General features: G+C 35.9%; 2 protein-coding genes across 2 annotated transcripts; one reads left to right on the forward strand and one right to left on the reverse strand.

Moving 5' to 3' along the window:
• Positions 1 to 2,982: 2,982 nt before the first annotated feature.
• LOC109614446 (uncharacterized) lies at positions 2,983 to 9,336 on the reverse strand. Its single transcript, XM_020039934.2, has 3 exons — positions 9,287 to 9,336; positions 4,184 to 4,242; positions 2,983 to 4,116 (listed from the first exon to the last, which is right to left on the reverse strand). The coding sequence occupies exons 1-3, from the start codon at positions 9,314 to 9,316 to the stop codon at positions 3,075 to 3,077; spliced, it is 1,131 nt and encodes a 376-aa protein (XP_019895493.2). The 5' UTR covers positions 9,317 to 9,336; the 3' UTR covers positions 2,983 to 3,074.
• Positions 9,337 to 19,645: 10,309 nt separating this feature from the next.
• LOC101894245 (uncharacterized) lies at positions 19,646 to 24,664 on the forward strand. The gene is made up of 2 exons (XM_005176600.3): positions 19,646 to 20,919; positions 24,493 to 24,664. The coding sequence occupies exons 1-2, from the start codon at positions 19,691 to 19,693 to the stop codon at positions 24,662 to 24,664; spliced, it is 1,401 nt and encodes a 466-aa protein (XP_005176657.3). The 5' UTR covers positions 19,646 to 19,690.
• Positions 24,665 to 26,272: the final 1,608 nt, after the last annotated feature.

Genomic DNA, 26,272 nt, shown 5'->3' on the forward strand with positions numbered 1-26,272 from the left:
CGGAACCAATATGGTAGACCGCTGATACTACTTACAACTCTCGATGTTAAAAACGCTTTTAACAGCCTTAGGTAGGAAGACGTCCTAAAAGCATTAGAAGCTCGACTCGATGTCCCACCTTATTTCAGACGCATAATTGTGAGATACAGTCTGAAATGAAAAAACTGCAACCAACTTCAGACTGCAGTCATTTCCAAGCCACTCGTCCGACAGCTGTTAAAATTATTCCAGTGAGAGCTCATTACATTGTTTTCAAGCGTACAAAAGAGTGATGGAATTCAAGCGTGATAGTTTGATTTCTTTATATTAGACTGGTAAACCACAATAGGTCTCTTTGAACCAAATCCGTTTCAGAACATTTGTACTAGGTCAGGTGTGAAAATGGACAATATCGGTCTACTCCATCAAGTACCTCCCCTACAAATGGCCAAAATTTTGAATAATTACTATCTCATTAAATATGATGTAAAAGTCCGACTGTCTTCAAATTTCACACGTCCCAATATTTGTATTAACCCATGGTCTGGTGTGAAGGGTGAATACATCGGTCCACTCCTTCTGGTACCTCCCATAAAATGCGAAATTAACATCCGTTTCCATTTAGACTTGGCACATCTGTCGCAATATTTTTATCATATTTTTGGGTCCGATAGGAAATGGGCAATATTGGCCCATTCCTTCAGGACCTGCTCAATAGAGGGTCAAACGTTTGAATAACCTTAACACTAGTCAAAATATATTTAAATAATCGAACATAGGCTGAGGGTATATATCTGGCGGCAATTCCGACTGATACTTTTTAACTTGTTTTTTATCTCACTCTGTATATCGGATCTCCCATCGCTTAATATGAAGTTCGTATTTTTGAAAAATTGGTATTTTTGCAAAATTTTACGATATACCCAGTACTTCTTCCAAATCGGATACTCATTTTGGCGGATATCGTGCGCACACATTTTCAGCATCCATGAACTTATCCGTCTCATTGGTTATAACTCACTTCAGGGCGTCTTTAGGATCTTCTATACAAACAAACTAACTTGTATATAATGACTCTATTTATAAACTGATTTTTTGAAGTTGTTCAAATATTTTAATTGGGTTTTCGCTAAAAACTTTCTTCCGTTCATTAATAAATACTAATTTCTGGTCGCCTTTAATCATTTTGTCCAATGAATACTCTTCTTGAATACTGTAATTTGCTTATTTTCCTTATGGTTTCAGAATGAGATACCGTAAATAAATACCAACACTTCGACTTACCTTGCATTTTGATACAATAATTGATACCGGAGCTATAATGGCTTCGATTTACTGCCAAAGGACTCGTCGTTCATTTCGCATCCTATGCACTTTCCTCTCGAATACAACAATGCAGAAATTTTGTTGGAATACTTCTTCATATTTCTACTGGATCTCCCAATTTCCGCAGCATATTTAGGTTTTACAGTCTCCAATGTCATTTGACGACAAAAAGGAAACATGAATTTTACCTCAGGTTCCCTTATTGTCAGATTATTTATTTTGATTCATCGAATTCGCTTGTATGCCATCATTATTATTTCTTATCAATGTGAAATACAAATTTTTACAGAAACTGACAATTGAAAAAAATGTTTTTATGTAATTGAAAAAAAATCTGACAATAAAAACAATTCAACATTTTTGTTTTAATTAAAGTTTTGTTCTTTTTTTTTCATTGAAAAATGTAAAGTGAATACTTGTTCCAGAACAAGGCCTATATAATGCAAGCCACACACGAAGCAACTGGTTGTACAACTTGGAGAGGTTGTATTGAAGATTGTATCGTTTGTGGCATGGTTGTACGAAGTTGTGTCTCGGTTGTAAAAATCAAACAACAAATCAAAATTTATTGATATTTGGCATGTTGTACCAACCGATTGTAATGTATGTGGGCATGTCGTATACAATTTCATTTTGTGTTTATTTTCAAAGAGGCAACACCATTGTTTCGCACATCAAAACAAGACGAATTCCAATCAAATGTGTAATTTCAATGAAAATATAAAAAAAATAAAAATAAATTAAGGCTATTAAGTAAATTAAGGCTATTAAGTAAATTATAGAGCATATTGTTTCCGGTGTCATCTTAACTCAAATGAAATCTTTGAAAAGTAAAGTTGTACAAAGAGGTTGTATACAAAGTTGTATCGTTTGTGGCCGAAGCATACAACTTGACAACCCTCCAGGTTGTACCAACAGTTGTATCGTGTGTGGCTTGCATAAGATCGGCCGGTAAGTCCATCTGACGACCAAGTTTTCTGTCAAAATATATTATGAATTCGCCCTATGAATACAAAAACAAAATTGTGACGTTCTTGTCAAGATCTTTTGAAATAATTTAAATATTTAAAGGAATTGGAAGACAAATCTATATAAATTATAAATAAACAGGAAAATCTGTGAATTTGAAAATGAGAATTTGCCAAATATGCAGAAAGAAGGAGGTTCCAGGAAGGGGTACATTATTTTCGGTTCCAAAGGATAAAGGCCATTTTAAAATAGCCTATTTTTCCACTTTGTTGTGGCCATTTTAAAATAGCCTTTTTTTCCCCTTTAAAAAACTCAATGTAAAACGTGATAAAAGCCCCGAAATTTCAATATTTAAGAAGTTATGGCCATTTTAAAATAGCCTATTTTCCACTTAAAAAACTCAATGTAAAAATGTGCCAAAAACCCCGAAATGTCAATATTTAAGGAGTTATGGCCATTTTAAAATAGCCTATTTTTCCACTTTAAAAAAACTCTATGTAAAAACGAGCTAGAACCCCCGAAATGTCAATATTTAAGGAGTTATGGCTGTTTATAAAAATTCAATTATTCTGTTTTACTATTCTCTTCCAAAAACTCTTGCATGAGAAATGTAGATTCTAGTCCTGAAAATATAGGAACGTGCATCTAGCTGCATTTCTGAATTTCTTTAATCCTACTTCCTGAAGTTCTTTCCCCAATAAATAAATCTTTCTCTCTAAAATCCATCCATATTTCTTTTTATTCAGTCTAAAATTTATTCGTATTAATACTTAAAAGATAAAACCTCATGCCTGTCTTCATCACGAAGCTGTGATGCTCTGCGTCGCCTCTTCAGCTGCAACATCAGCGTCATTGGCCTCGTCCACATCGACCATTTGTAAATCCTCTACGAAATTTGTCAAAGGCAATTCAGCTTCGGTGGGAATATTTTCACTCGATTTCGATTCGGACGAATCGGTTGCCGATAACTCCAGAGAAGCTTCTACCTCGGGATTGGTTCGACCCTGAGCCAAGAAAATTGAGTTTGAGGGATTGCCAGTTATGGGCAGACCAGTTGGGAAACCGTTTTGTATGTTGACGGGACACATGCAGGGTACGAATTCAATATTGCCGCCCGATGGGATGGCGGGACCGGGAGATGCTCCAGAATTATTCTCTTCATTGAGATTGCTGGCAGGTTTATAAATTGAATATTCAGGATAAGGATAAACAGGACGATTGTAGTTAATATTAAAATGATTGGTGTAGACCTTGCGATTAAAGGCAGGATAAGCGGCCTCAATGTTAACAACGGCATCGGTTTTAATAAAGGCCGAACTGGCATCATTTCTGGCAAGGGAATCTGTTGTCTTAGCAGCTTGCGTGATAGTGGCGGAGGAAGTAGTCGTTGTTGTTGGTGTAGGAGTTGTTGATGTTGTTGTTGTGCTCGTAGTTGTACTACTTGTCGTTGTGGGTTTTGGTGTGGTTGTCGTCGTCGTAGTAGTAGACGTAGTGCCGGCTGTGGCCTTTGTTGCAACCGGTATTTGATTAGCACCATTCCATGATCTCACCACAGTACCATATCGTTTCCCCGGCCTTCCTTCCCTTTTAATTTCATTTTCGTTTTCCCCCGTTGCCGGCACTGCCAAACCACCTGCTCCGGCACCCACTGCCTGTGGCAGTAAAGACAGCATTGGATTAAAGTAGGGATTATTGGCCAAAGCGGCATAATTTGTCACATAGTCCGTTGAGCTCATCAGAGGGAATGGCAAAGGATTCCCAGCCATTGGCTGATAGGTATATGTTCGGAAATATGTCAAGGGTATTTGTTTCATAACCGGTGCCGGTGTGGATGTGGGTTCTCTAGAAAGGGAAATAACGACACTAGATTAAAATGTGCCTGGAGAAAATTTTTAGCTAATCTACTTACGTTGGACTGGAACGCCACCAAAATGCATGAATTGGTCCAATGACGGAGAGGACAAGGAACTGAAATTAAAAATGCAATAGATTATTATGTATATCGAGGAAAAATTGTGTTAATGTTTATCAAGTAAACATTGATTGGAAATTGTAGCGAACACTTTCATATTGTCAAAAATCTGGAGGTACCATTATATTGGGGCTACACAAATTCATAATATTTTTTTCTGATAAGAGTTGTACGGATATATTCTGGATGTAATATCAGCACATATAATAAGTTTTATTTTTTAAATAAAGTAGAACAGGACCCAATAAAAAATGAAAATTAAGTTAAAAAGGCAGTAAGTTTAGCCGGGCCGAACTTTGAATACCCTCCACCAGTTGGAACGAACTTGGAAATGTTCAAAAAATAAAATACTTAAAAAATTCTGTTAAAATTTTAAAAATATCGAATATAGCCGTTATATTGGGTTCTATACGACTTGGACATACATAGGCATTTTTTGTCATAAGCCATTATCATATTCAAATTCGAAACTTGAAAAAAACGGTGAATAATGTAGCTAAAATCATAAAAATATCGTATATAGGGAGGTGCCGTTATATCGGAATTGTGGACCAGCATAGACAATTTTTTGTCACAGGCTATAGCTTCCAGTACGAACGTCAAATACGACATCTCAAACAATTTCTGTGGGTAAAATACCGAATATAGGGAGATACTGATATATGGGGCCTATACGAAGACCTGGACCTGAATAGTCAATTTTCCGTCAAAGTCTGTAGTTCCCATTACGAACTCTAAATTCGTAATTTGAAACAATTCCGGTGAATACCGTTGTACCGTTATATGGGGGCTATACGAAGACCTGGACCTGCATAGACAATTTTCTCTCTTAGGATGTAGTATCCATTTCGAACTTCAAATACCAGATTTGAAACTATTTCGGTGAATAATGTCCCTAAAATCATAAAAATACCGAATATCGGGAGGTACCGTTATATGGGGGCTATACGAAGACGTCGATCTGCACAAACAATTTTCTGTCATAGGCTGTAGTATCCATTACGAATAACAATACCAAATTTGAAATAATTCCGGGGAATAATGTCGCTAAAATAATCAAAATACCGAATATCGGGAGGTACCGTTATATGGGGGCTGTACGAAGACGTAGACACACAGACAATTTTCTGTCTTAGGCTGTAGTATCCATTACGAACTTCAAATATCAATTTTGAAACAATTCCGGTGATTAATGTCGCCAAAATTATCAAAATACCCTCCATAGTATGGAAGAGGGTATAAAAAGTGCAAGAACTTACACCACAACTGAAAGAAAATAGACTCAAAAGAGCTAAAGAGTTTGTTAGCTTGGCCGTAAGTGGTGAACTATCGAATTTGGTTTTCTCCGATGAAAGAACATTCGTTATCCAGTTGTAAACAAACAAAATGATCGTGTTTACTTGCCAAAGAGGTCAGCTGAAAATGCGCACCTTCGATTGGCCATCAGAACCCAAGCGTCGGTCATGGTGATGGTTTGGGCCGCCGTAACAGCCGATGTTCGCTCTCCGCTAGTATTAATCGACCGTGACATCAGAATAAATTCCGACAGGACTCAGCACCATCGCACTCATCACGCGCCACCCAAGAATGGTTACAAAATGAGGTTCCTCGCTTCATTTCCAGAACACAATGGTCACCAAAATCTCCGGATACCAATCCGTTGGACTATTGTGTCTGGAGTAGTTTGGAAAGCAAGGTTGGCACTATAAAATACCAAAGTGTCGATCACCTCAAGCAAGCACTTCTCCGGGAATGGACCAAAATACCGCAGAGCAACATTCGGGTAGCGTGTGACGGTTTCATTGGCCGTTTGAAGCCCATAATTCGAGCCAGTGGTGACTTATTCGAACAAATCTAAACTTATTCTAAAATTTGATGCTATTTCCGACATTTTTTGTTTTCATTCAAAAAGTTTTTATCTCACCCTAGAGCTGAGGTTATACAAATTAGTATATACATTTTGAAAGTAATTTTCATAAAAACTATTATGCCTAGATATATTGTTTATTCTGATATTTTTAGTGATATTTTGTGCAAAATATTCCTTCTTTTGACACCTTCCCCCTAATTCGAAATTTGATATTACTTTAAGGCAAAAACTCGAAAAATTTCAAGAACAATTTGGTAAAAAAAAACAAGTAAGCAAAGGCTAAAGTCGTCCGGGCCGACCATGTGATACCCTACAACACTACAGTATGTTAGAAGGCTCTTATGTCCAAATCCATTGTGAAAGATTTCGTATTTGGAACTCTGTCTTAAACTCTAACTTCATGTGATATTTCGTGTCCTTTGGTTTCAATTTGTGGCCTTTTTAAAGGCTGAAAAATCAAATAGAAAAATTCAATTAGTTGTTGGTCGATTTCAAACCTCAAATATATTGCGGACATCTTTGAAAGCAATAGGCCTAGCCCTTCTGAGCCTAACCCTACAAAATATTACAAAATATACACTTCTATATTATAAGTCAAATTGAAAAAAATCGCATGCAATAAAAATATGGAAAAATAAAAAAATGTCACAAAATACTACAAAATCTATATTAGCATCGTTATTGGCATCTTTTTATGCTAGTCTTTTTAGATTTTATACTATTATACCAAGAGGGCATTCTGCATTGGCAAAACTTGTCAAAATCGGTCCAGCCATTTTTGAAATATAAGCATTAATGATGTTAGTTATCCTCTTCTTTTGTATATACACACTGCATATATTTCGCTGTATATATCCGATATATTTACTATCGGCATCTACGTAACGGTCAGGATTGACCTGTTCGTTCATTTGTGATTTCGCTGGGATTAAAAATATTCGCTGTTAAATGGAAAATTTGACTTTTATTTAAAACACATACTATGGTCTATTTCACCCACTAAATAGCCGATAGCCATCAAAATTGGGAGGCTTCTGCCCAGCCCTGAGCTCTAGTCACATACTAACTTCCGTTTCGATTGGTCTATAATTGAGACCTGCAGAGCAACTGCGAAATCAGGAAATTTTTCTGTTTTTGGTTCATTTCAACCCCTAAATATTATGCGATTATCTCCAAAAGCAATAGGCTGCAATTCTGGTCCTAGCCCCACCTCCATTCTAAATTTAGTGAAGATCGGGCCATAATTTTGGAAGATTTAGTTTTTGAAATGTTGTCATAGAGCCTGGGACATTTGTCCAATGTTTACGCACTCTGTCGTGTTGTTAGGTATTCAAAACAATGTCACACAAAAGTTGTTGTCCATTTTACAGCTAAATATAATCCAATGGTCATCCAAAGTGCTAGACATCTTCCCTGTCCTTATCGCTCAAACTCCATGCAAAATTCCGTCCGTCCATTGGTTCATAGTTGTGGCCTGTAAGGCAACAGCAAAATCAGAAACTTTTTCTGTTTTTTGTCTGTTTCAACCCCTAAATATTTTGTGATCATCCCCAAAAACAATAGGCTTCTCTTCTGACCCTAATCCCACCTCCATTTTCAATTTCGTAAGGATCGGGCCATAATTCGACATGTAGCTTGATTACAAATTAACATGGACAGACGGACGATTCAGCTCGGCGAGATAGGAAGATCCATATATAGTTTAGTATGTCGGAAACCATTATTTCGAGGTGTTACATAATTTTTGGTCCAATCAAACTCATAATACCTCCAACACATAGTATTGTAGGGTATACAAATATGTTGTAGAAATGCGTACAAAAAGTGTCGGAAAAGTACATATTGAGATAGGGATCATTGTAAATGTGTAGGGTTATAAAGTGTACGAAAAGCACTAAATTATGAATTTTCCGACGAAGGTAACTAAGAGTTAGACAATGGAATGGACAACTCATAGTAGAATTTTAATGTAAATAATTTTGTAGAATATTTTGACTTGCTAGAATCCCGTTAAGAGCGAACCTTTAACCATATTTAAAAAATTGTTGATTCGCATGAAGATTAAAATTTACCGCAGAGATATTCTACGCATTATCTGCAATATAGCCGAAAACACTATGTGCCTAAAATGCACAGATTCGGAGAATTTTCAAAAGTATGGACGAAGGGGGAACTTGCCTCCTCAATTTTGGTTATTTTTTTTTTTATTTTTTGATGTAAACTTTTAAAACGCTGATTCTTATGTCTTCTTTTTTGGCTTCACTTTCATAATCTGCCGGATTTTTCCCTAATTATCGATGTGTTATAAATGTTCTAAGCCTGAGTGCTCTCTCTTTCGAACGCAGTGAATTTTGTTGAATACTTTAATTATTTCACTAATATCCTCCACAAAGTACCCAGAACAATTGACAATTCCAAAAAAATTTCAATGGTTTGATGACATTCCCACTGTCCTTATCTACTACCCAGAGAACCTAGCCAGCGAGGAACCCGTTGAACGGGAAAAGAAGTCCTGTTGAGCAAATCAAATTTCTATTTGAAAAAGTCAATGGTAACAACGATTTAGCCTTATAAAATTCCCCTGGTTAAAGAAATCATGGCCTTAAGGAAATTTTTGTTATCCAGTCTTAATACAGCTACATTTTCCAGACTTTTGGAGTTCTACCAACGTTTGTGGTATCACTGTAAAGGTGGCATTTTATTGTGTCAAAATGGATTCATTTTATCTCAAAATTCAACAATCCCATAGATTTCATATCTCGAGTGACTTATAGTGAAATTCGTTAAAGAATTTTTAAGTATTTCACGAAATTTCCCTAAAAAATTGTTTTGTGACCAATTCGGCATTTGTTCACATAAGGCACAACATTAGTTCTAATAGGTCTCGAACGTCCAGTTTTTTGAGTCAGGAGACCTAAATTCATTTTTTTTTTTTTTTGAAAAATTTTATCGATTATTATAAGATCCGATATTTATTTTATTGTGTGTTCGTTTCTTAAGTCTTTTGTTTAGCATATTTTATTTCAATGACATGGTGTTTACATTTTTGTTTTTTTTTTTTTTAATATTTTGTTCCTTTTTATTGTTATTCTCTCAATATGCACTTGTATCCTTGTTTTGTGTTATTCTTTTTTTTTAATTTATTTTGTTAATTTTTTTAATTCACATACCACAAAATATTTCATTATATTAACAAACATTATTATCCTTTGAGTTGTTTTAATTTTTAGTTTTTTTAAACAATCTTTTCAAGCACACCCGTTAGAAGTATTCGTTCTTTACACAATAACCGCTCTTGGTATTCTAACGCTTTCAAATCACTTTTTCCAGCTTTTATAGCAGCATCGTCAAATCTAACGGCACACGCACTTGTCTATCCCATTTCCAAAAGAAATCCAAAAGTTTTCAATTTGTCAGAACCCTTCAAGTCGTCAATGCAAGAAAATTAATTTAGCGTTAAAAACAAATAAACTTGGGCATACTAAACCCCAAAACAAAAAAAAAACAAATAACAAAGTGCATTCATCTCCCCTCCTTCCCCCTTTCAAAAAATTAAAACAAAGAAGAATCTCCATAGCTTTGAAACACACAATGATGATCAATGAATGCCAAACAAATCATTTCAAAGAACAACAAATCAAAAGTGAAAAAGAAGCCCAGAATTAAACAATGCTCTCGGCATGCGTTTGCTGGAGCGGAAGGGCCGACATAAAACGCATGCCACACCACATAAAAGTCAACTCAAATTTCCAATAAGAAAAATCCCATCAAACCAAAAAGAAGCAGAAGAATAGCATCAAAAAACAAAAACAAAGTTAGGGATATCATGTGTTTGTGTGTTTTTTGTGACCATCCATTTGAGATACTTAGTTAGCACTGATACGCTAAGTGTATCCAAATATTTGGTGGGTTGTAACAAAAGGGGTGCCGTCAAAATTTGGATTGATGAGTTATACTTTTGAATAAGGTGCATTACAAGTTGTTTAATGCAGGTCTATGAGAAGAAAATTTTAATTTTGAAAATGGAGTCCTACTTGGAGGATCTGGAGAATTCGCCTAATTTACCTAATAAAAATAAAAATGTCAAAAATAAAACAAGTAAAAAAGCTGTAAGTTCGGCCGGGCCGAACTTTTATTACCTCCACCATTAAGTACAAATTTGGCAATTTCCAAAAAAAAAATCCGTTAAAAATTCACGATATGACGACATGGACCTGCATAGGCAACATTTGTCATAAGTTATTACAATATTTATATGCGAAACTTGAAGAAAAGTCTGTTTATATTGTAGCTAAAATCACCAAAATACCGAATATAGAGGCTATATTCCGGCTCCGTTATATGGAGGCTATACGAAGAAGTGGACCTGCACAGACAATTTTCTGGCATTGGCTGAAGTATCCATTACGAACTTCACATGCGAAATTTGAAACAATCCCGGTAAATAATGTCGCTAAAATCATCAAAATACCGAATATCGGGGGATACGGTATATGGGGGATATATGAAGACGTGGACCTACATGGCTACTTTTTTGACTTAGGATGTAGTATCCATTACGAACTTCAAATACCAAATTTGAAACAATTCCGGTGAATGATGTCGCTAAAATCATAAAAATACCGAATATCGGGGGGTACCGTTATATGGGGGCTATACGAAGACGTGGACCTGCACAGATAATTTTCCGTCTTAGCCTGTAGTATCCATTACGAACTTCAAATGCCAAATTTGAAACAATTCCTGTGAATAATGTCGCTGAAATCATCAAAATGCCGAATTTCGGGAGGTACCGTTTTATGGGGGCTATATGATAACTTGGACCTACATGGCCCATTTACGAACTTAACCTGCCACTGGCAAAATATACATGTCTGCAAAATTTTAGCCTTCTATCTCAATTTGTTCGAAAGATAGCGTGATTACAACAGACACACAGACGGACAGAAAGACACACAGACAGACAGACGGACATGGCTAAATCGTCTTAGAATTTTACGCTGATCAAGAATATTGTACTTTTTTGGGTCTGACATGAGTATTTCGAGGAGTTACAAACGGAATGACAAAATTAATATACCCTCCATAGTATGGTGGAGGGTATAAAAAACATGTCAAAAATAAAAAAACTATCGGAACATATTTATTCTTTAAATTCTATTTATACCCTACATCACAAGGTGGTAGGGTTTTATGCCTTTGTGCATTTGTTTGTAACAGGCAAAAGGAAACGAGATAGACCTATAGTTCCTTTTGATGATCTGCATAGAATCACATTCTGCGATTTATGTATGTCCGTCCGTCTGTCCGTATGTCCATGTATTTTTGTAAACAAAGTACAGTTCGCATTTATTGCCCTATCCAAATGAAATTTTGCGCAAATCATTTGTTTGGCCCAAGGACGAACCTTATTGAAATTGGAGATAATTGGTCAAAATTTAGATATAGCTCTCATATATATCTTTGTCCGATTTGACTTCCGAATAGTATGGAATTTTGCACGTACGATCAGATTGGACCTAAAAAAAAGTATGCCAAATTTGATCGAAATCGGTTCAGAAATAGCTATAGCTCCCATGTATATTGTTCATCCGATTTGTTGTTTTTGTCCTCCGCAGCCGTAATATGCACTCTGTAATAACAATATATGGGGAAATTTATCAAATACAGCTCAGAAATATATTTGCTAAATTTTATCAAGATCGGTTAAGATTTGGATATATCTCCCAAATATAACTTCGTCCGATTTACCTTGGATTGTGCACCAAACGTCTAATATTTGCCCAAATTGGATGAAATTTGGCACTTATGACCGAATTGAGTCTAGAAGCTAATATGTCAAATTTGGTGAAGATCGGTACAGATATAGCTATAGCTCCCATATATACTCTTCATCCGATTTGTCATATTTGTTACCCACAGCCGTAATATGCACTCCGTAACAACGATATTCAGGGAAATATATCAAATACAGCTCAGAAATATCTTTGCTAAATTTTATCGAGATCGGTTCCGATTTGGATATAGCTCCTATATATATTTTTATCCGATTTCAAATTAATTGTGCACCAATTGGGCAATACAAGTCCGAATTTAAAAGATACAAATGCTTCGGCATACTTAGTTCTTTGAACTTTAAATTATAATCATAGCGTGTATGATTGAGTTCTCCCATAAAAACTTTTAATTGTTATGCGGAGCTCTACTAAATTAGCAAAGTTGTGTAGGGTATCATAAAGTCGGCCCCGCCCGACTTTAAGACTTTCTTTACTGGTTTTTTGAATAAATAATTGCGAGATAGATAAAAAAATGTCTGGAGGACTTTTGGAATTGAAAATCGGTCATGTAGGTCCACGTTTAGGTATAGCCCCCATATATAACTGTACCTCCTGATATTCGGTACATTGTTGATTTTAGCGACATTATTCACCGGAATTGTTTCAAATTTGGTATTTGATGTTCGAAATGGATACTACAGCCTATGACAGAAAATTGTCTGTGCAGGACCATGTCTCCGTATAGCCCCCATATAACAGTACCTCCCGATATTCGCATTTGAATATTATAATGGCTTATGACAAAAATTACCTATGCAGGTCCATGTCATCGTATAGACCTAATATAACAGCTACATTCGGTATTTTTAAGATTTTAACAGAATTTTTAACGGATTTTATTGTTTTTAAAGAATTACCAAATTCGTTCCAAATGGTGGAGGGTACTCACAGTTCGGCGCGGCCAAACTTACAGCTTTTTTACTTGTTTTTTTTTTTTTTTTTTTTCTTAATTTTTGTTCAGTATAGCAATACCTCATAGATATGGGGCAAGATATGAATCTAATATTTATCACACCAAAACATAGCACTTTAATATTTCTAAAATTTTCAATGGTGCATCTCATATAAGGTAATTTAGATTGTTGTTATTAATTTGTTAAACACAACTGCATTATGAACATTTTTATTTACAATTTGATAAGAGTGTGATTGTAATCTTTTCGTAAGTTTTATCTCTAGGAAGGGAAAATGAATTAACTAAATTTTTATAATTTCTTAACACGGGAAATTTTATTAATAATTTTATGATAGGGATAAAACCAGTGGCTTGAAGAGAGTTGATTCGAAAACAAAAGACTTAAGACACAAACATTTCGATAGTTTATTATAATTGGGTTTAAGATTAAAAATATTCTGTAATTTTATGCCTTCTTTATAGGAAACATATTTAAAACTTCATGTTTCGAACCGAAACTATTGAAGTTATATTGAAAGTTGGATAAATGGTTTAATTTGGACTCCACTCATTAGCACTGCTATATTTTTAAGGTATTTTGATCAGGTATTTTCTATCAATTTGCTGAATTTTTTCGCCGTTATCAAAATTATACAATACTATATCGAACTTCGGAAATTTTTTAGATAACGTATCAGTCGGTTTTGTCGACAGATGTATACCCTCAGCCAATGTACGATTATCTAAATATATTTTAACTTCTGCTATGATTATTCAAATTGTTGACTTTCTATGAAGTAGGTTCCAAAGTAATGGGTCAATATTGTCCATTTCGGATCGTATCGGACCTAAATAAATATGATATATTGTTCTTCCAAAATAGTTAGACTTATTGTTGTTGTTTTTTTTTTTTTTTTTTTTTTTTTTTTTTAAATAAAAAACAACGTTTGTTTGAGTTTTGCCTTGTTAAGGCGAAGATCATATGTTTTATGATTTAAGTGTTTGTTTTCTCTTTCGAGACGAGCTTAATGATCTGAAATCTTTGTTTACTAGTGGAGAACGATGGTAATGTTTACCAGGGGGGAAGGCAGGGAATAACTAGGCCACCAAGCCTTATCAATTCCCCTTGCTTTTTGTCTGGGATAATCTCCCAAGAAGTTATTTTAAAATAACTCCTAGAACCAAAAAAAAAAAACTTTTTTTCCCAAATAACAAGATCGTAAGCCCAATAGAAGAGGTACCAAAGATTTACATTAAATTAAAATTATTTATGCTTTCGTTTACCTGAACGAACTAACATAACTATGTAAGTTGGTTTAGTATGTTACAACAAAAACCCATTTTTAAAAAAAATGTTAAAATTTGAATGAAGATCTACATAGAGTCGACCGAAGCATTACATTTTCATAATTCATCTAATACAGATAAAAATATTGGTATAGGAAAAATTTCCAAGAAATTCAATGTAAATCCAATTTTATGCGAAACCATAATTTCTACATTCAATTCAGGTTCCTGGCTGAGAGAAATATTTAGATGTAGCAAGTTTTAAAGAATCGCTGAATTGTTTCACAAGTTAGGACAGGCAAAAGAAGGGGTTCGCACAACAGATCTTGTGTTAGCAAAAATATACTTATGTGTGAAATTTGAAGAGAGTTGGATGCTTATTTCGCTTTCTTTGAGAGTTTGGGTTTTCGAAAACTTGAAGCCTATATGGGGGAGGTACCAGATGAAATGGTTCGATTCCTCCCATCTTTATAAAAGATCTTGTGTTGATGGAAATATTGAGATGTACCAAGTCTGAATGGAATCGGAAGTTCGTTTCGCGTTTTTTGAGCGTCATTGATATTCAAAATTTTGATACTTTGTGGGGGAGGTATCAGAAAGAGTTGACCGATATATCCCATCTTCACAGTAGATCTTGTGTTATTAGAAATAGAGGGATGTATCAAATTAGAAGAGAATCAAATGCTTATTTCGGATTTTATGATAGTTTTGGTTATTGAAAACTTTGAACTTATGTGGGGGAGGTACCAGAAGGAGTTGACCGATTTATTTCATCATCACAGCAGATCTTGTGTTAGTAGAAATAATGGGATGTGTGAAATATAAATAGAGAGTAGGTTGCTTATTTCGGATTTTATGAACGTTTTGGTTATTCAAAACATTGACCCTTTGTGGGGAGGTCCCAGAGTAAATGGTCTTCACCAGATCTTGTGTTGATGGGAATATTGAGATGTATCAAGTCTGAATGGTATCGGATGTTAATTTCGCGTTTCATGGAAATTCAAAATTTTGACCCTTTGCGGAGGAGGTACCAGAAGCAGTGGACCGATATATCCCATCTTCACAACATACCTTGGGTTAATAAACATATTGTTATGTGTGCAATTTGAAGACAATCGGATACTTACAGCATTTTATAAGAGTTAAATTTATTCAAAATGTTGACGCTTTTTGGAATAGGTAATTGATGGAGTGGACCGAAATTGCCCTATTTCGCGCCTGACCTAGCACTGGTGCAAATGTTAGGATTTGCAAAGTTGGAGCCAAATCGGAGTATCCTTTCTCTAAGTTTGATAATAATAATACGGTGTAACAAGTTTGGAGCAGACAGGCAGGCAGACGAACATTGCTAGATCGACTCCAAATGTCATGAACCGGATTTGTTCCAAAGAGGGGTCTAAAACCGTTATTTCGATTTAGATATACACCCTCTAGCTAGGGCAAACATTTTGAATAATTATAACCCTTATAAAATGCGAAATAAGTATTTGATTGAAAAAAAAAAACGCGAAATATATATTTCAATATTTTTATCAACAAAAGAACAGGCTTGGAGATGGAATATATCGGACTACTCCTTTGGATACCTTCCCCACAACCGTTCAAAATTTTGAATAATTGTATTTCTCATAAAGTGCAAAATTAGCATCCGATTATCTGGTACGTTGTCATATTTATTTCTGACTTATGTCATATTTGAAATGGACAATATTGGCCCACTTCATTTTTTAAAGAGGGCCGTAGTAAATCTACATACTTTGAAACTTTTTTGTCAAAAATTCATAAGTCAAGATCCTTAAATGTTATATTTAGGCTGGTTCGGTAGTAAATTTTGGCTGAAACCTTTAAAATTCCGAAATATATTTGTTTTTTCATTAAACTGACTATTTCACCTACGTCCTTCGACGCTTTAGAATCTTTAGTATGGGAAATTTTTACTCTGTATTATGTATTTTTGCATTTGTTTGTAACATGGAGAATTTTAAGGATATTCATGAAATCACTTTGTGAGTCGATTTATGCATGTCGGTCCGTCTGTCCGTATGTTCATGTATTTTTGTGAACCAAATGCAGGTGACATTTATTATCCGAATGAAATGCAATTATCTAATCTAATATCGGTTCAAATTTAGGTATAGCTCCCATATATATCTTCAAACGATTTCGGATTAATTGTGCATCAAATGGCCTATATCAGTCCAAATGACCTGAATTTTGGGAAATCCGACCAAATCCAGAAGAAGCAAGTATACCAAATTTAAAAAAAAACAATTCAGATATAGCTATATCTCTCATATATACAGGGTGAGATAACAAAAACTGCAACAAAGTCAAACGCTATAATTTAGGTGTTGTTTAGTGCCAACCTTGCTTTCCAAATTACTCCAGACACAATAGTCCAAGGGATTTGTATCCGGAGATTTTGGTGGCCATTGACCGCTGGAAATGAAGCGAGGAAACTCATTTTGTTACCATTCTTGTGTGGCGCGTGCTGAGTCCTGTTGGAATGTCCAATGTCTGCGGCCAAAATGTTTGCGTGCCCAAGGCTTTAATACACCCTCCAGAATATTTTCGCCATTTTATTCTGATGCCACGGTCGATTAATACGAGCGAAGAGCGACCATCGGCCGTCATGGCGGCCCAACACCATCACCATGGACGGCTCTTTAGTTCTGGTGGCTAACGAAGGTGCACATTTTTAGCTGACCTCTTTGTCAAGTAAACACGACCATTTTTTTGTTTACAAACGGCAACGAATGTTTTCTTAACGAAGAAAACCCAATTCGGCAGTTCTCCACTTTCGGCCAAGCAAAGCAACTCTTTAGCTCTTCGGAGTCTATTTTCTTTCTGTTGCGCTGTAAGTTCTTGCACTTTTTGGAATTTCGATGGCTTTACCCCGAGCTCATTTTTTAATATTTGCCTAATGGAATATTGCGATATGTTCAGCTCACGAGTCATTTTTCGGCCACTGCGACGCGGGTTTCGATCAACCATTTGACATCGGGCTACTCTACCAGTATCATGGTAACGAGCGATGGTACGAGACGAAATGAAATGTACGAAATGCATAAATTAACCGGGGAAATCCGTTAGTTTTCATCTTAGAAGTTTATGTCTTAAGTCTTTCGTTTATTTTCAATTAATTTCACTTTTTATACCTTCCACCATACATAGTATGGAGGGTATATTAAGTTCGTCATTCCGTTTGTAACTCATCGAAATAATTATTTTAGACCTTAAAAAGTATATATATTTTTGATCAGAGTAAAATTCTAAGACGATTTAGCCATACCCGTCATTCCGTCTATTGCAATCACAGCAGAGCCAAAACGAATTAAGATGGGAAGCTAAAATTGTGCACAGATCAGTCGTTTGTGTGCAGGCAGGTCATGTTCGAAAATGGGCTATATAGGTCCACGATATCGTATGGCCTGTACCTCCGATATTCGGTATTTTGATGATTGTAGTCACTTTTTTAATGAAATTGTCTGAAAATCCACAAAAATGAGTTCCTTCTGAGTACTTTGCCCAGGTCTTTTTAAAGGCACTATATATTAGTACCTCCCTATATTCGGTATTTTGACGATTGTTGGTACAATATTCATCGAAATCGTTTGAAATTTTGTTTTTGAAGTTCCTTATAGGTGCTATATTGAGTTTGCCATTCCTCGAAATATACATTTTAGATGTAAGTATATATATTCTTGATCAGCATAAAATTCTATATCGATTTAGCGATGTCCGTCCGTCTATCCGAAATAGGTTGATAAAATTGTACTCAAATATATATTATGTCTGCAGGACTTTTGGTATTGAAAATGGGCCATGTAGGTCCACGTTTTGGTATAGTCCCCATAGAACGGCACCTCCCGATAATCGGTATTTTGATGATTTTCCGACATTATTTACCAGAACTATTTCAAATTTTGTATTTGAAGTTCGTAATGAATACTACAGCCTATGACAGTAAATTGTCCACGTCTTCGTATAGCCCCCATAGAACGGCACCTCCCGATATTCAGTATTTTGATGATTTTAGCAACATTATTCACAGGAATTGTTTCAAATTTCGTATTTGAAATTCCTAATAGCGTGTGACAGAAAATTGTCTATGCAGGTCTTCATAGAGCCCCGATATAACGGTACCTCCCTATATTGGGTATTTTGAGGATTTTAGCTACATTATTCATCGAAATTGTTTCACATTTCGTATTTGAAATTCCTAATAGGTTCTAAAGCCTGTGACAGAAAATTGTCTATGCAGATCTAGGTCTTCATATAGCCTTGGGCATTTTGAGGATTTTAGCTACATTATCCACCGGATTTTTTTCAAGTTTCGTATTTGATTATTGTAATGGCTTATGACAAAAGTCGCCTATGCAGGTCCACGTCTTCGTATAGACACCAATATAATGACTATATTCGGTATTTTTTTAGATTTTAAAAGAATTTTTAACGGATTTTATTTATTTATTTATTTATTTATTTATTTTTTTTTTGAAAATTTCCAAATTATTTCCAAATGGTGGAGGGTATTTAAAGTTCGGCCAGGACTTACTGCTTTATTACTTGTTATTTTTACCATAAAGCTATTGATAAAATGTTGATATTGATTAAGTGCTTTTTATAAATTTTTCAATTAGTATCCATTTTAAGGGTACGGTCGATTTTATGCATTGAAGATACGGAGAAAATATTAATGTTATTATAATTTGAGTGTGAAATGGTTTGGAGTGATAAATATTATTAAAATTATTAAGATTTATGGAATTGAAAATAAATATTCAACGTTGTTATTTATATAAGCAAAAAAAAATAATTAGAAAATAATTAGTAAATGATATAAGTTTAAACGTAAGCACTGGCAATCTTCTCTTTTTACCCACTAAAACTCGAGAGCATATTGAGTGACCTTAAAGTTATTTGGAGCAATTTTCAATTTTATAAATTTCTCTACATTTCACTTGTTCTTTATAAGACAGTGTAAACAAACAAATAAAATATATGCGTGAAAATGAAAAAAAAAACGTACTCTAAGGCCTGGTTTACATTAAAGGTCAGAATTTGTTTAGTGTCATTCGAAAAACATGTTTGTCTCTTAAGTCTTTTGTTTTTTATTTTTATTTTATGTTTATGTGCGTTTCTTATGCCTTTCGTTCTTGGGGTTACGTTTTAAGTCCAGTTTGGGGTGTCAAGAGATCAACAAAATGTTGGGCTCACACAGTCCAGTTTCGGTTTTCAAAACCATGTTAATGGGTTTCTGAACATTGTTTTTGTTGGGCCACTACAAATGGCATGAAAAGACAAAAATATTCTTGGCAACGAAAGTGTTTTAGAGTGGTGAATTTCAGAACCCCTTGTAAAACCAGTTGCAATGAAAGTAATTCGAGTTCCAGAGAAAATATTTTTATAAATATGTGACCGCAGAAAATTTCAACTTTCAATTGCAAAAAGCGAAGTGAAGCGAACAGAACGATTTTCAAATGGATTACAAATTTTCTTTAATTTTCGGCTTTATAATCGGACTTTTTGGCATTTCCTTGACAAATGGAATAATGCATAACAAAATGGATTACAATTACAATCAGCTAACAAGTGCCAAACCCTACAAGACTCTGCAAACGGGAACATTTTATTTGAATCGCAATCGTCCTTTATGGGTATTGGGTGATGAGAAAAATCGCGAAACAGTGGTGCCTCTGAAGAAACCCCCCAAAGAAAAACTTAAATATGATCACATCAAGCCGATTTATGTGCGTAATCGTCAAAACTCACGCCAATCTTCATATGGAGCGAATAAAAAATATCCCTACAAGGCCCAGAATCGTGTAACATTCTTCAGCCGATCAAATCTGAATTTGCCCAAAAATTATCTCCCACTCAATAGTCAAAGGATACCGGAATTTAAACCCATGCCACAGCTGCCGAAATTCGATGCAATCCCGGGTGAGGAGAGTTACGATAAAACCATACCCCTGTTCGTTTACACCGGCAATAAGGGGCGCATGTTGTTCAACACCATGATGAGTCGGTATAAATATCCCATGCAAGAACCGGTGCCGGGGCAAACCCTACATCCACCCAGGACATTGATTGTAAAAAATTCAGCCAAGGAAGACCAATTTAAACCCCAATTTACACCACAACCACCGGTCCTAAATGTGACCATGATACCCTTCTATGCCTTTGAGGCCATAAATCCGCGAAATCTAAACAATGAGATCTATACCAGCACCGCTGCCGCCACAACTTTGCCACCAACAAAATTCCATAAAAAATCCAAAAAATATTCCGCCTTCTTTGCACCCCAAGACATATTGAGCCACCATGCATTTGATACCACCACAGAACTGCCTTTGACGCTGGAGAAACCCTTTGCCAATCATCGTCATTATCTGGAGGAGTCACCCCAAACGCCGGCAACAACATCATTGCCCCACAAAAAACTTGAGGTTACCTATAATGATGGTGAGGACAAGTTTCACATTACCTATGAGGATGAAAATTCCGATGTAAATTTGGAGAGGCCTACCGAATATACGACCATTGGGCCGAGTTCATTTCAGCCCGTGCAATTATGGCCATCGGGATTTTATGGAAATTATAAAAACATCAATGAGCTGACATCGAATAATTTTAAAAATCCCCAAGAGATGGAGGGCTTGAGTCGGCCAAGTAATGAAAATGAGAAAAATCGAGAGGAAGAGAATCAGAAGACTAATAGTGGAAAAGAGGACACCACCACTAAGGACAAGGAGAATACATGGTTCATATTGAATTCAAGGTAGGGTAAGCATAATGTTCCAATTTTATTAAAAGTACTGAAAGATGTTCCAATGTGTACTAAAATGTACTAAATGCGGGCTAGTGGTGTTCTGCAAGAGGGTAAAGGTAGAATTATTAAATTTGAAATGCGAATAGCAGAGGGTGTAAAGCTAGAATGTTCAATTGTTGTTTCGTTATGATCATTCAAAATTTTGACCCTTATATCAGAAGATACCAGAAGGAGTGATTTGGGATTTGTGAACATGGAAGATAATCGGACTCTTAATTAACATTTTGTAAGAATTAATAATTTTTAGCCTTTGTGGGGCCGATATTGTCCACATCCGCACCTGTCCAAGCACTGACAAAAATATTGGGATTTGCAGAGTTTATACCAAACCGGCTGATCATTTCTCTTTCGTTAAAGTAAAATATTTCCTTTGAAAAATATTTTGTCCTTTGTGGGAAGGTACCGGAAGAAGTGGACCTATGTAACCCATCTCCGAACTTGATCTAATTTAACAATAATGTTACGATGAAGCAAGTTTGCCCCAAATAGGAGACTCTCTTCGAGATTTCTCATGCCAACCAGCCAGACAGACAGACAGACGGAAGGACGGACACCCTTAGATCCACTCCAAATGTCCTGAAACTGATTTAGTCCAAAGGGATGTAGAGTCTTCAACCGTTATTTCATTGACCTTTGGCACGAATTATGGTCTTCAAACGGCCAGTGAAACTGTCACACGCTGCCCGAATATTGCTCTGCGGTAATTTGCCCATTCTCGGCAAAGCGCTTGCTTGAAGTGTTCGACACTTTGGTATTTTTTTTTTTTAGTGCCAACCTTGCTTTCCAAAATACTCCAGACACAATAGTCCAACGGATTGGTATCCGGAGATTTTGATGGCCATAGTGCGCTGGAAATGAAGCGAGGAACCTCATTTTGCAACCATTCTGAATTGGCCACCTTTGGCACGAATTATGGCCTTCAAATGTAGATCTGCGGTATTTTGGCCCATTCCCAGTGAAGCGCTTGAGGTGATCGACACTTTGGTATTTTTTAGTGCCAACCTTGCTTTCCAAAATACTCCAGACACAATAGTCCAACGGATTGGTATCCGGAGATTTTGATGGTCATTGTGCGCTGGAAATGAAGCGAGGAACTCCATTTTGCAACCATTCTTGTGTGGTGCATGCTGAGTGCGATGGTGCTGAGTCCTGTTGTAATGTCCAAGGTCTGCGGCCAAAATGTTTGCGTGTCAAAGCCTTTAATACATCTTCTAAAATATTTTCGCGATAATATTCGTAATTTATTCTGATGCCACGGTCGATTAATAAGAGCGGAGAGCGATCATCGGCTGTTATGGCGGCCCACACCATCACCATGACCGGTGCTTGAGTTCTGGTGGCCAACCGAAGGTGCACATTTTCAGCTGACCTCTTTGGCAAGTAAACACGATCACTTTGTTTGTTTACAAACTGCTGGACAACGAATGTTTCTCTCATCGGAGAAAACCAAATTCGGCAGTTCACCACTTTCGGCCAGGCGAAGCAACTCTTTATGTCTATTGAGTCTTTTTTCTTTGTGGTGTAAGTTCTTGCATGTTTTGGGAATTTCAATATATTGCGAATGGAATATCGCAATATGTTCAGCTCTCAAGCCATTTTTCGGCCACTGCGACGCGGGTTTCGATCAAGTCGCTTCTTTACTTTTCGAACCATTTCTGCTGATGTTGCTGTTTTCTCCGTCCATTTCCTTAACGTGGGGCTACGCTACCAGTATAACGGTAACGAGGGATGGTACGAGACACAAAATATTTATTCACATTCAAATGCTGGAGTGCTCTTACGATGGCCACTTGTGGGTTTCCAGCCAAATGTAAAGAAATCACACTATCACGCTTGAATTCCATCTCGAATAACTTTTTTTCTGGAAAAGTCTCACCAAAATGCCTTTGTGCGGTTGTAAACAATATAATAAGCTGTCACTGAAATAATTTTAACAGCTGTCGGACGAGTGGCTTAGTAATGACAACAGTCTGAAATTGGTTGCAGTTTTTTCACCTCACCCTGTATGGTAAGCAATAACCGTAAAATCGAATAAAGATATATATCGAAGCTGTATAAAAATCTGATCCGATCTCAATAAAAATTTGGCAGAAGTATTTTCGACCTGTATCTGATGTCCGGTATTAAATATCATTGTTGTGGAGTTCATATTACGCCTGTGAGTGACTTTAACAACAAATCGGATAAAATATATGTATGGGAGCTATAGATATATCTAAACCGATTTTCACCAAAATTAGAAGTATTAGCTTCTAGACTGAATGCCGTCCGAATTGCCAAAATTCAACTTATTTGGACTGATATTTGCCATTTGGTGCACTATAAACCTTAAATCGGATTATGTCATATATTAAAGCTATATCCAAATCTCAAATGATAGCTGGTACCAAAGATCATTGTTGAGGAGTGCAAATTACGCATGTGAGGGACCTAAAACCCCAAATCGGATGACACATATATATGGGAGCTATATCTTTCCAGATTTCCAAATTTGAATTGCTTGTTTATAGGGTAAAATCATTTGGAATTGCCAAAATTCAGTCCATTTGGACTGATATTAGCCATTTGGTGTACAATAAACCTGATATCGGAAAGGGGAATATATGAGAGTTATATCCTACTCTGATCCGATCTTTATAAAATTTGACAGAGGTATTTTTGGGCTCCATAAGTTATCTGGTACCAAATATCATTCTTGTGGAGTGCATATTACGCACATGAGGGACTTAAAACCCCAAGTCGGATGAAACATATATATATATGGGAGCTAAAGCTATATTTGAACAGATTTTCTCTAATTTTAAATACTTTTTTCTAGGCTGAATTGGTCGGGTGTGCCAAAAACAGGTCATTTGGACTGATATTGGCCATTTGTTGCACAATTAATTCGAAATCGGTCAAAGAGATATATGGGAACTATATCTAAATTTGAACCGATTTTCACCAATTTCATTAGGGTTTGTCCTTGGGCGAAACAAATATTGTTTGGAAAATTTCATCTCGGATAATAAATGCTACCTGCATTTTGTACACAAAAATACATGGACAGACAGATGGACGAAAAGACGGACTGACATGTATAAATCTACAAGGAAAGTGATTCTATGAAGATCCTCAAAAATAACTATGGGTCTATCTCGCTTCCTTCTCCACGTTACAAACAAATGCACTGAGACATAATACCCTTACCCCTATGGGCTGTAGGGTATTAAAAATAATGTGAAATACAGCCGCCTTTTTAGAAATTTGAAGCAAAATTGTGCAATAATCACCAAATCGTACTGAATGCCTAATAATCACTTATTTTCTCCGGTGACATACCTTTATAAAAATAATTGGTTACTAGGTTGATTTATTAAACAATTACTTAGGAAATTCTTCATTATTTGGTAAAGGGAGTACTTATAGAGTTGTTTTGGAAATAATTATTAATTAAAATTAATAGATTTTAGCATTGATTAAATTTCTTCTCATTTATATCAAATTTACCATATCAACTAACCTTCTTTCATTTATTTTCAGATATAAAGGCCCATTGAAAACGAAGGCCAAAAATCTACACTCCTCGAAATATGTACAAACGACACGATCCATAAAAGACGATTTGGATTTGCAACAGGACACAGTGACGAAAAGCAATCTGAAACCACAAATGAGAGCTCTTTATGGAGATGAATTAGAAATAGTTATTTGAAATACCAAAAAAAAAAAAACGTAGCTTAAGTAAAACATATATTAAAATATTAAATATTTATGTTATATAACAAACATTTTTAATTTATCAGTCATTATTTGGCATAAAATGTTGATAGCCACGGGTAAAGATATAATTCTGAAATTGGTAATTTGGGTCACTGTTGGTGTGTAACCGTGAGAAATGGCAGTATTTTTGGAAATTATAACTATATCAGGTATTTGGCGAGCAGATAAATTTGGAATATGGGCGATTGTTGGTATGTAACGCTGAGATGTGGTTGCATTTTTGGAAATTAAAGTGAATAAGTACTAAAACTACACACCAAAGAAGCCATGGAGCCAAGCCAAGAATATAGAGTGAATACCACACCTCCCATCGCAGCTGAAGAGCGAGAGCTGCCCCAATAAACCTGAGTAATTTTGACACAAATAAAATCCAGATGGTACAGAACATCAGCCCAGCATGTGGCACAGGCTCACATGATACGTTGCACCTTTTTCACTGCCCAGCCAAACCTACTCATCTTATCCGATATCATAACAAACATTACACGCTGTCTCCTACTTGAATTTGAAGCTAGAAGCATAACCCTTTTGAGAAGAATGAATAAATGAATGAAACCTGAGGAGGACCCTAGGATTCTTTGAAACAAATTGGTTTCAGGACATTTGAAGTCGATCTTGGGGTGTCCGTCCGTCGTCTGGCTGGATATCTGGATGTCTGGTGTGCAGGATAACTCTCCAAGGATGTATCTATTTGCTCCAAACTTGGTACATCGTTATATTATTGTGAAACTTAGATGGAGTTCGGAGATGGCCAACATCGGACTCGCACTCCTTCTGGTACATCCCCCACAAAGATCAACATGTTCATAGAAAATAATTTACCACATAGAAAGAGAAAACATCATTCAATTTTATGCAAATTTGGTAAATCCCAATATTTACCTCCCCCACAAAGGCTCAAAATTTGAAGTAATTATGTATCTTTTAAAATGCGATGCGGTTCAGATTTGCATATAGCTCCGATTTTTATACCCTACATCACATAGTGGTATGGGTATTATGTCTTTGTGCATTTGTTTGTGACATACAGACATACCAAATTTAGAGAATCTTTATAGAATCACTTTGTGAGTCGATTTATGCATGTCAGTCCGTCCGTCCGTCCGATTTGGGGTTTAGTCCGTTACAAGCGTAATATGCACCACACAAGAATGATATTTGGTACCAGTTATTAGATACAGCCCAGAACTATATCTGCCAAATTTTATCAAGATCAGTTCAGATTTGGATATAGCTCCCATATATATATTCAACCGATTTCGGATTAATTGTGCACCAAATGGCCAATATCTGTCAAAAAGTCCTACATTTTGGTACATCCGACGAATTCAGTTCAAAAGCAAGTACATCAAATTTGGAGAAAATCAGTTCAGATACAACCATAGCTCCCATATCTATGTTTTATCTGATTTAATGTTTAAGTCCCTCACATTCGTAATATGCATTCGACAACAATGATAATTGGTACTTGATATCGCAAATATCTTTGACAAATTTCATCGAGAACCGCTAAGATTTGGGTAAAGCTCCCATATATCCT

This window comes from Musca domestica, unplaced genomic scaffold (genome assembly GCF_030504385.1).
Source record: "Musca domestica strain aabys unplaced genomic scaffold, Musca_domestica.polishedcontigs.V.1.1 13, whole genome shotgun sequence".
Classification (NCBI taxonomy): Eukaryota; Metazoa; Arthropoda; class Insecta; order Diptera; family Muscidae; genus Musca; species Musca domestica.